We start from the raw sequence: 17468 nt of genomic DNA on the forward strand, positions 1-17468 counted from the left end.
TGAATTAATACCAGGTGGGGTTAACTCGGCCTGTCATCCTTCCGAGGTCAGCAAAATGACTGCCAGCTTGCTGGTATCCTGTGTTGGAGTGGCGAGCCGTCCAGGATTGTGCCCAATAGCCAAGAAGACTGCTTAAGCAGCACCAACACTGTGCACAGAGTATGATCCCAATCTCCTCCTCATAATTTGAGGACCATTGAAGGGATTTTGACCAAACCTGGCTCAAGTATTGATTGACAAAGAGGAACTGATTACGTTTTGGGTTCAATAGGTCAAAGGTCTAAACCGATTTCATTTTGGAATCAAAGGTCAAACGTCATGCTACCTTTAATTGATAATCATTTTGTTACCACAATAACTTGAGAACTACTGAAGGGATATCAACCAAACTTGGTACAAGTGTGGACTGCAATACAAACATGAAATTATTCAATTTTTGGGTTCAACAGCTCAAAGGTCATCATGTGCCCTTTAAGAATAATTTTGCATAACATAACTCAAGTTAGAAACATCTGATATCTCTCTTATACTTTTCTCTTTTCTCTGTTCCGTTCTTTCTCATGTGGCTTTTAATTTTTAATGTGACCTTTAATTGAGATCAAACGTAATTTAGTGGGTTGACATCTAACGCAGGTGGAGGCATATCCATTGATGCATTCATGTCAAATTCTATATTCTATTTGTTTCTGCATGAAGGTGGTCTATATCGGTGAGTTGGGTACAGCCTGCGATGATTCCGAGTGCTTTGTTTTGGGTTTGTTGAAGATTTAGCACATTCGCTTTGCATATGATGGGTGCCCAACTTCCTTTCCTGCTTGTGTAAGAAGTAGATGGCCCCAAAGTTCAGGAAGTCATCTCATCTCCACTTCTATTTTTGGGCCATCACTTTCCTTCCTGTATTATGTCCAACCACTCTTTTCCCTCTAATGCTTCAAAGTCACATTTTTTTTTCACTTCCATCTCATGTAATATGCCATTCTTACTCAGGATTTCTTATGCTCTCCATCCTCCACCCGATATGCACATCTTTCTTTCAGACCATTTTGTCATGTTTCCCACTGCCATATTGTGTTAGTTATAACCCCATTCAATGTTCTGATTTAACAAGTGTAAAATCAAAGTCTACAATTTTCTTTAATTTCCTTCTACTGGGATGTGTGCAAAAGCAAAAAGCTGAAGATGGGAAGTTGATGGTGAAAGCAGTGATGTGGAAAACCCACAAACATCCCTGAAAGCACTCCATTGTAGATTATTTGTCCTTTACCTTTTCTTCCTTTTGCCATTTCTCCTGACAGCCACTCGAGATGATGTGTTGGTGTTGGGTATAAAGAACAGGAACCGCGCAATACAAGGAGATGTTGTTGCTGTGGAATTATTACCTCGTACAGAGTGGCAAGGTCGCTCCCTCACACTCGGAGACGTTGGCAGAGACGATTGTCCGCAGGAAGAAAGTCATGGAGAGCCCATGCCAACAGGTTAAAACTTGCATTCTTATTAACTCAAAAGCAATCTGTGCAAATGGACTTTATATAAAGCCTGAGTATTAATCATAATTATGACTTGTAATCATGGACCGAGCAGCAGGACAGATGGATATATTTCATTGGAGATGGCTTTTACCCCGTACTTTAATTTCCTTTTACTGTCGTGTTCCAACTTTGTCGGTTCATCATAAACAATTGATTACATAAACGGAAAGAGCTATTCTCTTGCTCTGAGGAAGGGTTAACACTCAAAACCTTAGCTGCATCTTGCTTCCTGTGGCAGTTGACATACTATTATCGACTTTCTTCCTGTGGCAGATGATTAAATCCAGTTAGTTTTGTAGTTTTTTTGGATACAAAATCGAGGCTTGAGGAAGAGTGAGAACACAGAACCAAATAGAATGCAGTAGAAAGTGGGGAAACCAAGCAAAAACACAGTTGAACTTGTCAGCCGATGCAGAGTGCACTCGCCCACAGGACGCACGAGCCGACAAGAAGACTGGTATTCCATTATTTTCTCAAAAAACATGGTCTGTAATATTTATTGCTCCTCCTATGAGGCTTCATAAATTCTGTAAGAATCAAAGATTGTTTCAGGGACGGCATCAAATGCCTGGACTTGTATTCTCCAGCATTTGTACAATTAGAAACACCTGCTCCCACTGGGAGCAGCCTTGGGGGGGGGGAGGGGGGAATGAGAAAGGTGGGGCAAATACATATTTGTTCTACGGCTAATAATCCCCCCTGTCTGCAGCAGTGGTCAGTAAACCACTTGCACTGTGGCATGTATACAGGTGAAAAGAGTAAATCATTGTGAAAATCATTCCATATCATAAACTTCCTGTTTCCAAGGACATTATGACACATTGCGATTCAACGTCATCTTATTACAGTGTATAAGGGTGGTTGGTGTATTTTACTGCTTCAGCAGCGCTAAACCTCCAGATGTTTATTCAACAAGCACAAATAACTAGTGTAACGTGTCAGATAGGGTGGTGTAATAGATGCCTGTGGCAGATGATTATGGCACTGTGGCAGATGATTATGGCAAAATGGCGGTAAAACCCAGAATTTATTTATTTATTTATACGCCTTTAAACATCTCCAAAACTTTGTTTAAATTGAATTGTATACTTGACTGGAGAACACAAATCACCTTCATAATGCTTCGAAGAACCATGCGATATATCGACTGTATATGTAGCATTAGAGAGTGTGGAATGTGTATTGGGGTGAAGAAGAGGCTGCCATTATGCCTATGTACTGATCAATAAAGCTGACATCACCTAAATTGCGATTCAACATCATCTTGTTACAGTATATTAGGGTGTTTGGTGTATTTGACTGCTTCAGTAGCGCTAAACCTCCGGATTTTTTTTTTTAAATGACTTTTAAAATTGAAGTACAAGGGTTTCCCCGTCGTGAATTCTCTTTATCGTGATGAGTTCATTGAATTGAGGTTTGCAGATTGTGATCAATACTCTCAAATAATCTATTTTCTAATTTTTTTTTTCTATTTTCCACATTTATTCACCTAATTAACATGGGCCCGTCAACACAATAACCCCTCAGTCATCGCCATCACCATCGCCATTGCATTATTGGATCCAGTTTATCATTATTATAATTAAAGGTAAGTTTCATGATCTTAAGAACTCAAGAAAATAATACTTTATTTTATGTTCTTAATAACGCTTTTATTCATGAACATAAATAGCACAAAAACAATGCACAAACCATCCTGCCAGCCCATGTTAATGAAGAATACAGTTTGGACAAATTTTAAAGTTGAAGTCCTGAACCCTATATTCCCCATTACCATCTAAGTTTGCAGATTTGTGGTTCACTGGAGTTTTCAAGAATTTAACCACCATGAACGGCAAGGCCATCTTGTACATACGTAAACACTGCACGGGGTATCGTGTTCTATGAACTCTAGTTACCCTGACTGAAGGAGGAGGAGGGTATTGCGTTTGGGTCCGTTTGTCTGTCTGTCTGTCTGTCTGTTTGTTTGTCCGCACAGAACTTTGGTGTTTTTCTCCACAACCGCTTGTCGGATTGAGACTAAATTTTCACCATTGGTGCGACTACTCCTGCAGAATGTTACTATGATAAATATGACGGCGTAGGTCACGTGGTGTGGCAGCCATGTTGGAAAAACGGAAAAAAAAACTTTGGACCTCTATCTCTGAAACTGCACAAAGGAAAAAAGTTGAAACTTGGCACATGGCAAGTACTCCTCATGGGGAATAAGTGTGATTTTGTTTTTTATGATGTTATAGGTTCCTTCATTATGATGTCATAACTGCAGATGTAGAACGCTACATATGATCAGTATGAAAAATTTTCAGGGTCATCTAGGGATAAAATGGTCCACAGAAAAAAAAATTGATGATGTCAGCAGTCACGTGATTCGGCAGCCATATTGCTTATTGCAAAAAAAAAAAAAATCCACCTTCAAAAACTTCTTCTCTGAAGTGGCTGAACGGATCAAGGCAAAACTTTACATGTATGACTACCTATCCATGAGGAACAAAAGGTTCGCACACATGATGTCATAGGTCACATGGTTTGGCAGCCATATTGGATTTACCCTAAAACCCATAAAAATCTTCTCCCGAACGGCTGGACAGTTTGAGGGGAAACTTCACACAAATGTTCAAAGCGATGGGTGTACAAGTTTGTTAAGCAATTATTGATAGGTCACATAGTTTGTCAGCCATATTGGATTGAAGACAAATATTAAATAATGTTCTCTCTGGAACTGCTTAATCAATCGACGTGAAACTTCACATTTATGATCTAGTGGTGATGGGGAATGCATGTTTTAAATTTCAACTTGATTGGGCGCATAGTCTGGCAGCCAGAATTATTTAAGTTTTTGATATGGGTTCTTTTTTTTTGAATGAGACTCACTCGGCTGTGCCTGGATAGGTTTGAGGGTAGAGGAGTAGCAGCTGAAATGTGAATCCTATCCAGGTGCCTCCTGATGACTTCATCTTTGCTTTTTGCTTGTTTGGGTTCCTTCTGATGACTCCAATGCAGGACTGTACCTATTTGATCTTCCATTTGATTTGAATTTAATTTATTTTAATCCCATTCTAAATTTGATTGAATAATGACAAATAATTTTTTTAAAGTCATGGGTCAGGGTCGGGTGTCCATTCAAAGCGGGGCGCATTGGTACCCGCACTGCCAGCAGTTATAAAGTGGCAGTTCTAATTATGTCTCTTATTAATTACGTAACACACCAGCACATAAACACCACACAAAATACACCACACAAAAGAAGTCCAGGCGAGGATCTGCAATCTCTGATTGCTCTTTTTCTTGTTATTATTGTATGATCGCAGGAATCCTTTAGAATAAAGTGTGACAGAGACAGAATGAGCACACATAATTATACGTAGCAATACTTATCAAAGCCATAGAAAATGTATACAAGTACACAGGAGGACACAAACAATATAATAACTGTTTATTTTTTTCCTGCAATTAAGCAAGATTGATATTCCCATCAGCGAAATGACGGGTCTGATATGCTAGTTATATGCTAGCCAAATGCTTATCGTTTCCTTGCATTAAAAATATCCAACTATTATATTTTTGCGGACCCAAGTTCACAGGGGTACTATGCGATTGGGGGTATCCCGGTTCTCCCCCGGGACTCACCGGGAATCAAGGCTGTCGCACATGAAATAAGTCTGTGTCACGGCTGGTTGCTAATCGAACGCCAACAATTTAACGACATGACCCAGTGTCCTCCATCTGATTACCATTTAACTGTGGTACATGGTCTCCTTATCAGGGAATCGCACCCTCATTGGTTGTGCTACTTTTATCTTTATTGGATCTTGATTAAGGTGGCCGAGCTTACTGCTAGCACAATGCTGGTCTGATGTGAAAACCAATCTGTTGGGGAATTATAATCTCCCGGCGTAGGTAATGTTTGGACCATGCTGGACCAATGGAAGAAAAGACGAAAACGATCTGGGTACATTTATAATAAACAATTTATTACAGCACGGTGAGGAAAAATTATGTGGCACAGTCATTGGTTTATTCACAAAAATTTACAGCAGTGCAAAGTAAGGAATTTGTGGGTGCAGCAAAAGAAATGCAGATATTTATACAGAAAAGACAATGCAGAGTTAACCCGAGACTAACTTCTACAATCTTAACTTAGGTTGCACATAACAGGCATGCACACGCACACGCACGCACACACACACACATATACACACACACACACACACACACACACACACACACACACGTAAATTGGATTTAGCCCAGAAAGAGGAGAAGCAGTTGAGATTTAGCGACCATGTTGTACTTAGCGCGGTCGACGGACCTACGCGACTCAATCGCTTAGGAAGGGGTAGGAGGGAAATTAAACTGGGGTTGTCTACGGTGTGTGAGTGGGAGGTGCAAAATGTGGTGCGAGGTGATGCAAGAGGAAGGTGTGAGAGACGTGAATCGGTAATGCTCTTTTAGTTTGTGCGTCAGCAGTGGACGAAACACAGATGGGAGAAAAAGATGCGTGTGAGAAAGCTTAACGGGGACCTGTGAGAAAGTCTGTAGGTATTATCAATATTGGCTGGGGGGGGGGGGACGTACCAGGGTTGATGATGATGATGGAGTGTGGGTGGTGGGGGGTTGGGGGGGGGACTTTGTGTCCACCCTGTAGGGTACAGTACATTTCTCTATGTGTGAAGTTAATTTTGCGATCTCTTGGTTTCGATTCTCATGATCTTGGACACTTGGCAGTTGCAATTCCACAGGGTTTCTGCAAATCTCACGGGATTGTGAGTTGGACAGGTGACCGTGACGGTTCATTTTAAAATTGCTTTATAGCGCCTAAACCTTTGTAGCTACATGAAAGGTAATGATCTCCGACCCCATTCCTGAGAGGTTGTGGGGAAGTTCTTTAGACCCCCCCCCCCAAAAAAGAAGTATACCGGGTAATGCTGGGTACATCTGCTCGTAAATTACAAAGGGTAAGACTTTAATGCTTGAGTCACTTACGTATTTTATGAGTCGTTTTTTCCAAGTCCATGCATCCACATTGTTAAGTATGTCTAATCATTAATTAATTATCAGTTTGTTTTTATTGTCTGTGAGGTATCTATCTGCATTGTGAACCATTAAATGATAGACATTGTCTAGAATATGTGCCAGCTGCTCATCTGTCACCTTTATATTGTATAGTTTTTGAACTATTTTTGGAAAATTTGATGCTTTTAGTTGTAAGATGTAAATACTTTTATTTCCTGTGAAAACAGGTCGTGTCGTGGGTATTGTGCAACGAAATTGGCGAGACTATGTGGCCATACTTCCTCCACCAGAAGAAGGACCAACTCAGGGCCGGCAAGCGCAGCGCCTCCTTGCTGTTCCATGGGATTTCCGCATCCCAAAAATCCGCATTGCCACGACCCAGGCTGCTATGTTGCAAGTATGGCAATAACTGTAACTGGGTTTAGATCACATAAACTGTACAAAGTATAACAATGGAGCACATTTAACCCTTCATTCCACTGTTTGAGCTATGTCATACGTTTTATTTATCTAACATGACCTCATGATTCTTCAAAATGATTTCAAGATGCTCCCTGTGTTTCTTTGAAAAATTTGCTAGATTGGAGAGCGTGCACTACCCGACTGCAAGTCTTCGGAGAATCAGATTATACACAACCGAATAAGAGCCAATAATTAAATGTTAGATGATTATTGAACTTGATTAATTTTCTCAACAAATGTTGAAAGAGGTATGCTAACTGCTGTGAGATGGAAGGTCAAGCGATATTTTTGGCGTGAGCTCTTCCTCAAAGCCATGTGAATGAAGGTTAAATGACCTCCTGCCTCTCTCGCTTTGAAGAAGAGCTTGTACTGAAAACGTAGCTTCACCTTATTTCTTATGGTGGTTAGCGTACTCATTGTCTATACTTTTCTGCCAACACAGACCAACTCTAATCTTTATTAAGACTAGTATTCTCATTGGAAGGTTAGCCTGTAAAGTAAATCTTTAGCAATGTAAAGTATATTTTCCTAAAATTCTTGTCGATGTATGGTCAGCTTAAAATGTATATTCTTATCCTTTTTTTTCGAACTTGAATATAAAGCTTTTCTTCATACACTGTACTGTATTTAGAGAACCTATATTGCCCAGGTATTGATGTAAAGCATAATACAAAGTTACATGACAGGCAGGCCAACTGGCTTAGTGGTCCCTTTAAGGGATGCAGTCCTCGATGCAGCACTTCTGGGTTCTTTTACACTTCCGCAGAATGGAAGTTTTGGTTCAACCCAATTCAGCAGTTATAAATCCGAAACACACACCAGATAACTGTGGCAAGGATGCTACCAACAGCTCTCCTGCCTCCCCAAATTGAGCTGTCCTGTGTTGAACAGATTGTTGATAAACAAACATTCACCTGGCTTCTTAACATCCCTCATGGATATGGTGGTTTGCTTAACAAGCTTGGTCTGATGTGATGCCTGTATGCACTTTGTAGTTTACTCTTAAATGCCCACAAGACAACTTGTGATAAACACTGACATGGTGCCAATCAACAGGCAGTACCATGAACATTCCTCTAACATCTAACCTCAAATTTGGGGAAAGCTTCAACACTCCCTTACAAAGAACTTCTATGTGGAGGAGGCCATTAGGTCCATCAAATTCTTGTCGATGTATGGTCAGCTTAAAATGTATATTCTTAACCCTTACCATGATTGCCACTCTATGGTTGCTTGGCATGCTCTATCCTTTTTTAAATGCTGAGCGTCAAGCAATGACGCAGCATGTACCATTTTTAACGTCTTTGGTATGGCTCGTCGGGATTCGAACTGCCAGCCTCCCAGACTCGTAGCGGACGCTCGACCCATTATACCACTGAGTGTGGTGTTGATCTGCCCATTACCGTCCGATGTCCTTGTCCTTCGTGGATATGGCACATTATATTTACAAACGTCTATCAAAACCTTTAAACCCTATTGCAGAAATGTGACTTAAATGGCAGGATCACTGAAAATCGTATTTGGGTTATGCCTTTATTTTGCTAATCATCTTCGATAGCAAATGCGATTGTGGCTGAAAAGTTTTCAAAAAAATTATGTTTTACAAAATTTCAAGATTATTGAATGTACAATTTGATTCAGCTTTTCAAACATTCTCAACACAACTTTGGCCTTCCCATCTGAACCATTGGCTCATGATGCTTCGAACCCAACTTCAAATCTTCAAATCTCCTCCATACATGTCCATTTTCTTCTGTCATCCTTGCAATTCACCTTTGAGTACCGTACACTGATGTCTACTCTTGTCTTTGTCCTGCATGTAATTTATGTACATGCTCTATCTATGTACATTTATCTGAGCCTGATATTAAAGTAAAAAATAAAAGAGTTTCATCACCTATACAATAGGTCAGCATTGTAAGTGTTGGAAGAGAAAGAGAGGTTGAGAGTACAAAGAAGGTAGTGGCTGAGTTCTGCCTTCAAGAACCATATGTTTCCCATGCAGGACGTGCGGATTGTGGTACGGATCGACTCATGGGATTCCGGCTCCCAGTATCCAAATGGTCACTTTGTGCGTGCATTGGGAAAAGCTGGAGAGATTGAGACAGAAGTCGCAGCCATCCTCATAGAATGGGGTATTAGCGTTCTGCCATTCTCTGAAGCACAGGTCCTGCATGCTGGATGACGATGCTTTTGGCATTGCATACACAAACCACCACCTATAATTCAATTGTATAGTACTTACTGCATGGAAAATTGTATTTAATTTTTTTTTACTGTATCTGTAGTTGCCCATCTCAGTTTGTTCAGTGTTGGTTGTTTCATTTTCTCATCCCATATTGTTATTTTTTTTTTTTGTATACCTTGGTCGAGGCTCGTATGAGAGCTAACACACAACTCACAGCAAGGAAGCATGAGACAAGAGGGGCGGGAGTGGAAGGGACAAAACAGTGGGGAACAGACACATTAGGTGAACTGTGGAAGGGAGAGGGATGGGGATGGGACGGGGAACATGGCGAAGAGAAGATGGACATTTCAGGGACTTTCAGGAAGGAAAGCAGGAGAATTGAAGGAAGTGGGCTTGGGTGGATTATCGGGGGTAGAAAATATCGAGGATTTGGATGGGGGAAGATAAGAGGTGGTGGTGAACAGCTGTTTTGAAAGCCTGGAGGGAAGAATGGGAAAGAATAGAGTGAGGAAGTTTATTCCAAAGGCGGGAAAAAAGAGGAATGAAAGAGTGAAGATGAGCAGTGATTCGTGATTTTGGTAGTTTTACCAGAAGGGGGTTGTTGGCGGACCTTGAGCGCCCTGTGGAAATGTGGTGGGGACAAATCGCAGAGAGAGCAGGGGGGCAAGGCTGGAGAGGAGTCGGTAGAAGACAGAAAGACCACCGACCAACCTGCGGTGATTGAGTGAGAGGCCCAAAGACTCAGCTTCATTGCGGGAGATGCCGATGATCTTAAATGCCCTGGTTTCGACAGCGTGAAGCCGAAAAAGGTGGGAGGCAGGAGCACCAGCCCAGAGGGGAGAGCAGTACTCCATCAGGCTATGGACAAAAGCTTTGTAAGTGGTCAGGAGCTCAAGAGGGCCGAGGAAGGACTTAGCACGACGGAGGATTCCCAGTCGGCGACTGGCTTTTGAGGCGAGGTTGGAAATGTGACTTTCCCAGGAAAGGTCATGGCAGATAGTGAGACCTAGAAGCTTGAAAGAAAAGACTTCTTCCAGAGGATTGTTGAGAAAGTGGATGGGGGGGTTTTGTAAACGGTCCTTTCGAAGAGACATAGTGAGAGTGTGAGATTTGTCTGGATTGAAAGACATGTTCCACGTGTTGGACCAGTTTGTGATTTTATCCAGATCTGCAGTGAGCGAAGAAGCTGCTGCTTGCCGGTCTGAGGGATGACAGATGGTACGGCAGAGGGTGGAGTCGTCGGCAAAGAGAAATAGAGGATTTTCCAGAGAGTCCGAGAGATCATTGATGAAAACCAGAAAAGAACAGGGCCCAGAACGCTACCTTGAGGAACTCCAGCCTGCACAGGAAGAGGGGATGAAAGAACTCCATTTAGGGCCACACGTTGACTGCGACAGGAGAGGAAGTCTGCGAGCCATGAGTGGAGATGGCCTTGAATACCATGGGAAGAGAGTTTGGTGAGTAGTGCAGGGTGCCAGACTGTGTCAAAAGCACGTGATATGTCCAGGGATACGGCTCGGATTTCCTGTCTGGCATTGAGGACCTCCATCCATTGATGGGAGAGCAGAAGCAGCATATCCAGGGTAGAGTGACCTGGTCTGAAACCAAATTGATGATTGGAAATCAAGCCATTGGAGAAGAGGAAGGATTTCATGTCTGAAGCGATGATGGATTCCATCACCTTGCTGATGATTGGGAGAAGGCTGATTGGTCTGTAGTTACAGGGATCTGTTTTTGCACCTTTTTATGCAGGGCAGTGATGTTAGCAGATTTCCAAGCAGATGGCAGATGACCTTGGGCAAATGAGAGGGTGAATAGAACAGAGAGAGGGTGAGCAAGTGCAGAAGAGCAGGCTTTGAGGACACGTGGGCTGATGCCGTCTGGACCGGTTGCAGAATCTGACTCGAGGTTTGAAAGCAAGCTCTCCACCTTGTTAGGAGAAAAGGACACAGAGTCCAGGGACAGTTGGGTGCGACTGGGTAAAGTGGGTAGAGATAGTGATGGGTTTAGGACACAAGATTTAGCTGCAAACACCGAGTTTAGACATTCAGCTTTATCACGTGTGGAATCAGCAGTGCGGCCATTTGAGGTAAGGGAGGGGATGGAGGGGGAACATACACCAGAAACAGATTTGATTAAACACCACCAGGATTTTGAGGAGGGAGAGAGGTTTGAGAGTTCAGACTTGAGATGAGAAAGATGTTGTTTTCTGGCTCTCCTGAGGGTAGATACACACTTGTTCCGAGCTTTGTGGAAAGAACTGAGATTGCCCTCAGTTGGGTTTGCTTTCCATGAGGCAAAGGCAAGTTGTTTCAGGACAACTGCCTCGCCACAAGCTTCAGTAAACCAAGGGCGGGAGGAAGGGTAAGACAACTGAACACGAGAGGGGATAAATTGGTTTATTGATGTGGAGCCCAACCTTGGTCTCACTTTGATCTCCAAAGATAACTCCAAGCATGGTTCAAACATCAAGTTCAACCCCAAGTTTAATTCTCATTTTGAGAGATTTTATTTTTTTCTCCCTCTGTATCTTAGCTTCGGGAAATGCCCACTGATTCACCAACAAGCCCCTGGGCCCTAGATCCCAAAGAGGTGGCACGACGGCGAGATCTGCGCTTGTCACACCTCATCTTCAGCATAGACCCCCAAGGTTGCGAAGATGTGGATGATGCACTCTCAATAGTGCAATGTGATGGATTGGATTCGACCATTGAGATGGGAGTGCACATTGCTGATGTGACAAAGTTTGTGCCACCTGGTGGTCCCACAGACTTGGAGGCCCGTTCCCGGTGAGTCGCCCTCTCAGGCAAAGTTATTAAGAAGTGATCCTTAAGGTTGATGCTTGACTGATGCTATGCAAACTATTATTGCTTTGCTTTGTTTAACTTTCACAACAACCATTAAATGCCAATCCAGTTCTGTTGTTACAATATGCAATGTTACTGCTTTCTGCTCATGTGATGCAGTGCCACCACATACTACTTCGCTGACCGACGGTTTGACATGCTTCCTCCTGTGCTCAGCTCGAACCTCTGCTCTCTGCGTAGTGGTGAGGATAGGTGAGGGAACAAAAGGCACTGTGAATGGTTGAACTGATCCATCAAACCTAATTATGACAAAGGGTTGATTAAAAAATAAAAGTTATTGTTAATAAAAAAAATTATTGTTATTGTTCTAAAATAACAGAAAATTACTTTGTTATATTTTTTGTACAGAGTTGAGACTCGTGGAAAAGGGAGAACACTGAATAGAAGAAAGGGAACAATAGAGATAGAGTGAGTGAAGGGGTGGAGGATACCGACAGCAGAGTTGAAGGCTAAAAATCGAGGGAGACTTGGACAAATAATGGTTGTGGGGAGGAATGAGGGGGTAGGGGAGGACACAAGGGGTGAATAAGATGGATGCAGAAGCAAATTCTCAGGAAGGAAAAACTGTAAATTTGGAAAGTGGTTGGTTTGGGGTGTGGGGTTAACAAGGGTAAAAAAATATCATCGTGTTGGATGGGGGGGTGACCTGAGATGGTGGTGAACAACTGTCTTGAAGATCTGCGGGGAGAATGCGATTTCGGAGAATGTGGAAGTTGGTTCCACAGGTGCAAAGAATGAGGAACAAAAAAATCTGAAATGAGTTGGTTCTTGAACTTATTTGTACTTGTGGTGCAAAGCTGAAATAGGTATCAGAGTAGTGAAGTTGGAGGTTTATGTGAGAGAAGCATGTGTGTTGCAAAATGTAAAAAATGATGTAAAAATGCAAAGAGGTGTTGTGCAATGCTAAAAAAACATCAAAAGCTAATCAGTGTTTTGAATTTTGCTCATGGCACGTCACAATAGTCATTGTTGAATGATTTTGATTGATTGCCCCACTCAACCGCCCAAACCCCTCCCTACCTACCCCATGTGATATGATGTGATATTCAAATTGACCGATTTCTAGAGATAGCAGCAGTGGTATATTGTTGGTGAGAAAAAGAAAAAGCAAAACATTATTTTTCATATTTTTTTCTATTTCCTGGTTAAAATTATTAGATTAGAGCAGGGGTCACCAACCTTTTTGAAACTGAGAGCTACTTCAAGGGTACTGAGTAATACGAAGGGCTACTTGTTTGATACAAACTTCCTGAATAACATAGTTGCACGGTTCACCTTTAATGATATTATCGTTAATAATTATCATAATAAATATTCATATATGTGAAGAGACTGTCTGATCACATGTTAATGTTAATTATTCCACACAATAATTATTAACAATGATTTACCATGGTAGGAAACACAGATATATTTAAACATGCAACATTATTTATTTATGTTCTCAAATCTATTTCAATATTTGAAAGTCAGAATTATCACATCTCTGATATTTTTGTAAATATCTTTATTGACAGTTTGTATGAATGAGCACATTTGTAGCATTTTGTTCAAAATCACAGCTGTTATATTTTGTATGTATCACTTCTGTAACATTTTTTTAGGAAATCATTAACTGTCACATCTTCAAATCATATCCCATTTGTACTAACCACTAACTTTGTAACATTTTTGAACAAATCATGAACTCTGTCCCATGTCTGTACAAAGTATAATAATATATTATATATAATATTATAATATAATATAATATTATTATGTAAAATTTAAAAAAGAGCATCAACTCTCATATATTTGAATGAATCAGATCACATTTGTGTTAATCACTAAATCTGTAGCATTTTTAGCAAAACAACACATCTGTTACACTTTTTGAACAAATTATTTTTCACATTTTTGTACAATAATTGAGTTTACCGTTGCCATGGTGTTTCACTGAGAATATCTGTTCTCTTTCTTTGCCTGTAAATGTCTGTTCGTGGGAAGTCTGACATTGCATGCTGTACACCAGTGTACTGTAATCTGGGGTATAATTTGACATTGTAACTCTGAGTGAGTCTTGTAGATGTGCATCAGTAAGGCGTGTTCTGTGTTTGTTCTTGATGAAGTTCATGTCAGAAAAGGCTGATTCACAGAGATAGGTTGAACCAAAAAGGCAGGCAACTTTCATAGCTGCTGTGCATACACCTTTGTACTTTTCTGTGTCCACAAGGCACCAAAAGTTTGGTGCATCCTGATGGGCTTTGAGGTGGAGGTCATTTTGCAACGTTAGGATTTCAATCTCCACCTGTCCAACAACCACGTTGAAGGTTGCACTTAGTTGTTCAGCAATGCATGTGATGTCCACTTGCATGAAAGGATTTGAAATGAATGACACACATGGCTCAAGTTGATCAAAGTCACAAAACCTGTTCTCAAACTCTTGCCCAAGTCTGTTTATGACTTGAGAGTACTTTTCTGCAGCTTTGTCGAAAGCCCCAGATGCAGAAGCATTGTCCTGCAGCACTGACTGCACAGAGGGAAAGTGCAACACTTTCTTTCTCTGTAAATGCACAGAGAAAATGCTCATCATAGCTTTAAATGCATTTACAGCGCTTATCATGTCAGCAACAGTCTTGCCTTTGCCTTGCAGTTGACAGTTCAAATGGTTCAGTTTCCCAGTGATGTCTGTTAAAAATGCAAGGTCAAGTATCCACTCAGTGTTCTCGAGCAGCGAGGCGTCTTCCCCTTTGGATTGCAAGACCACTTTGATTTCACCCAAAAGTGACAAAAAACGCTGCAAAACTCTTCCCCTGCTGAGCCATTGGATTTCTGTGTGTAATAACAGGTCACCATATTCTGCTGACAGCTCCTCCAACAGGACTTTGAATGTCCTGTGTTGTTTGGCTTTGGAGCGGATGCCATTTGTGATCTTCACGACAGGGGTCATCACATGATCAAAGCCGGTCACTTTTGCACATAATGCTTGCTGGTGAATGATGCAGTGGTAATGTTGAAATTTTGGGAAGTCTGTGCCACCTTTGCATTGCGCAATGAAGCCTGCATGTCGGCCCGTCATGGCAGGAGCCCCGTCTGTAGTCACCGACACGAGCTTTTCTAATGGTACCTTTTTCTCCACGAAGAAACTCTTCACCACGATGTAAATGTCAACTCCCCTCATTGTTATCTTCAGGGACAGTAGTGTCAGGAGTTCTTCTTTTGTGGAGAAATCATCAAACACCATTCGGATAAACATCATCAGCTGCGGTGTACTGCTTCTGTCCACGTACTTGTCGCACTGGATGCTAAACCACCGGCACTTCGCCAGATCCCCGTCCAGCTGCTCTGTCAAGTTCCCGGACATATCCGACACTCTTCTAACCATCGTACTTGCACCCAGTTGGACATCGGAGAGGGTGGAGATGACATCGGAACCATTCTTCTTGTCTTTGAACACAGTATTTGCAATAACCATCATTGCACCTTTCAAGACCTCTCTGTCCGAAAAGGCTTTCTTGTTCTTTATTAAAAAAAATTGCAGCTCTATATGAAGCTTCCGTTGTTTTTTGTGACTTTTTCACTGGCCTCGTGAAAAAAGACTGCTCTTGCCCAAAGTTGCCTTTAACTCACAGGCTTTTTTGGCCCGTAGTGCGCTGCCAGGTGGGTAGTTAGTATGGTAGCTTTTGTGACACGTACCGAAGTGTCTCTCCACATTGTGGCGCTTTGCCGTCGCCACAGTCGCCCCACAAATGAGACATGAACTTTTCTTTCACTGTTGTAAAAAAGAATTCTTCCTCCAAATCATTGTGAAAATAGTAAGTTTTCTTTCGCTTTTCTGCCATGTTTAGGGTAAAAACCGCACCTTGCGCCCCATAGTTGCTGCTCCCAAGCTTGTCTTAGCGAAAAGAGAAATGGAGATTTGACTTGCGTGGGAAAATGAACTCTGAACCCAGACTGGGTCAGATTTTATATATACATAAAACATTTTTGTTTTTTAAAATTTTATATTCAATATTGTCATTTTAAAATAAAAAAATAATGCAAGTGTTATTGATTCAAAAAGAACAGCAACACAATTAAATACAAATTTTAGACGGAGCTCCATGGTGACTAGTGCTATTTTTAGAACATGCCCTGCGGGCGACTCACGTGGTCCCTGCGAGCGACTAAGTGCCCGCGGGCACCTTGTTGGCTACCCCAGGATTAGAGTGTGTTATACAAACAGAATGATTGACAGCAAAATGGAACAAGATTCTGATAGACTTTTGAGAATTTGCACGATGTGGAAATGAATACTGTAGTTCGGCCGTAAGGCAGTCATTCCAAGTGTTTACGCAACAATTAATTCTTTATATTCTCCGATTTAAAATTTTCTCATTGAAGATTCTCAAAGGCTCACCTCTGAGTTGTCTAGCCTGAGTTTGAATCTCGACTCCGCTATAAACTGTTATCCTGGTGTTTTGCATGCAGGGCGAAATGTCAATGTGTGCTGGCCCTCTGATGGACGTTAAACTGGTCATTTACCAACTATTGCTCATCTGCTGGTATTAGTTGGTGGATGTTATATCCCATGGTGTCCTTTGTCAACAGTAGGTGAGCTATTTCTGGCACCCTGAACAAATTCAAAATTCCTGCCCAAACCTACGCATTCGAACATTAGGCCAGGCCAACCGGTTAGTGAAAGGCTTGGGCCAAGAACCTTCCCTGGCCAACCCCACAAACTGGTAATAATTGTGGCCATTAAAGACTCGTCACTCAGACCTAAGGCGAGCTGCCTGACATTATATGAGGTTAATATTTTAAAAAACATTTGGCTGGAACCAATCAATGTACGTACATGCAAAAACATGCCATGTGTACAAGGAAAAGTGATAGAGAGCTAAAGTGATCAGGTGCGAGAAAGGAAATGCACTTAAGAGTTGCTTGAATTGTTGCGGATTATAGTTGGGGGGGGGGGGTTAAGTTGAGCTGAGAGAGAGAGTTCTATTTGTGAACAGGATGAGAAATTCATTGAGAGGAGCTTTTTAATGTGCACGTCAAATGAATTTGAGCTGAGTAAATATGGCAGGATGAAGAGCAAAGGGATCCTGGTTCAAATTCATAAGGAATGATGGATTTTGTTTTTTAATTCGAAACAGAAACCAGGAAAATGATGGTTAAATATGGTAAAATGTATGAAGCCTTCGATCAGAGGAGACTGAGCGATGGAATTTGAAGGGGTGGTGTACTGGTTTATGTTAAAGCATAGCTCGGAGTGAACGATAGCTCGAATTTCACCAGCGCATGTTAACCGTTATTCCAAAAATGTCAGAGATGGGATTGTTGTAACTGCTTCCTTCAATATAATGGTGACTGCAACAACAAAACAAAAAGTGAAGCATGGGATGTTTGCCAAGCCGCAATCGCAATTAAGAACAGAGAAAAGAACAA

General features: G+C 41.6%; 1 protein-coding gene across 2 annotated transcripts in view; it reads left to right on the top strand.

Annotated features, from left to right (window-relative positions):
- The window catches only part of DIS3L (DIS3 like exosome 3'-5' exoribonuclease), a 102449-nt gene that overhangs the window by 36360 nt on the left and 48621 nt on the right, over positions 1 to 17468 (top strand). The window contains exons 7-11 of one of the 2 annotated variants that reach the window (XM_085850139.1): positions 1296 to 1475; positions 6770 to 6939; positions 9010 to 9171; positions 11728 to 11981; positions 12159 to 12251. In XM_085850139.1, the coding sequence (XP_085706265.1) occupies positions 1296 to 1475; positions 6770 to 6939; positions 9010 to 9171; positions 11728 to 11981; positions 12159 to 12251 (859 nt within the window). The remainder of the gene's footprint in view (positions 1 to 1295; positions 1476 to 6769; positions 6940 to 9009; positions 9172 to 11727; positions 11982 to 12158; positions 12252 to 17468) is intronic. The other variant, XM_085850140.1, reaches the window with a different exon arrangement.

The sequence above is a fragment of the Eptatretus burgeri genome, chromosome 12 (assembly GCF_056783735.1).
Source record: "Eptatretus burgeri isolate ZD-2024b chromosome 12, Ebu_testis_v1, whole genome shotgun sequence".
Taxonomy (NCBI): Eukaryota; Metazoa; Chordata; class Myxini; order Myxiniformes; family Myxinidae; genus Eptatretus; species Eptatretus burgeri.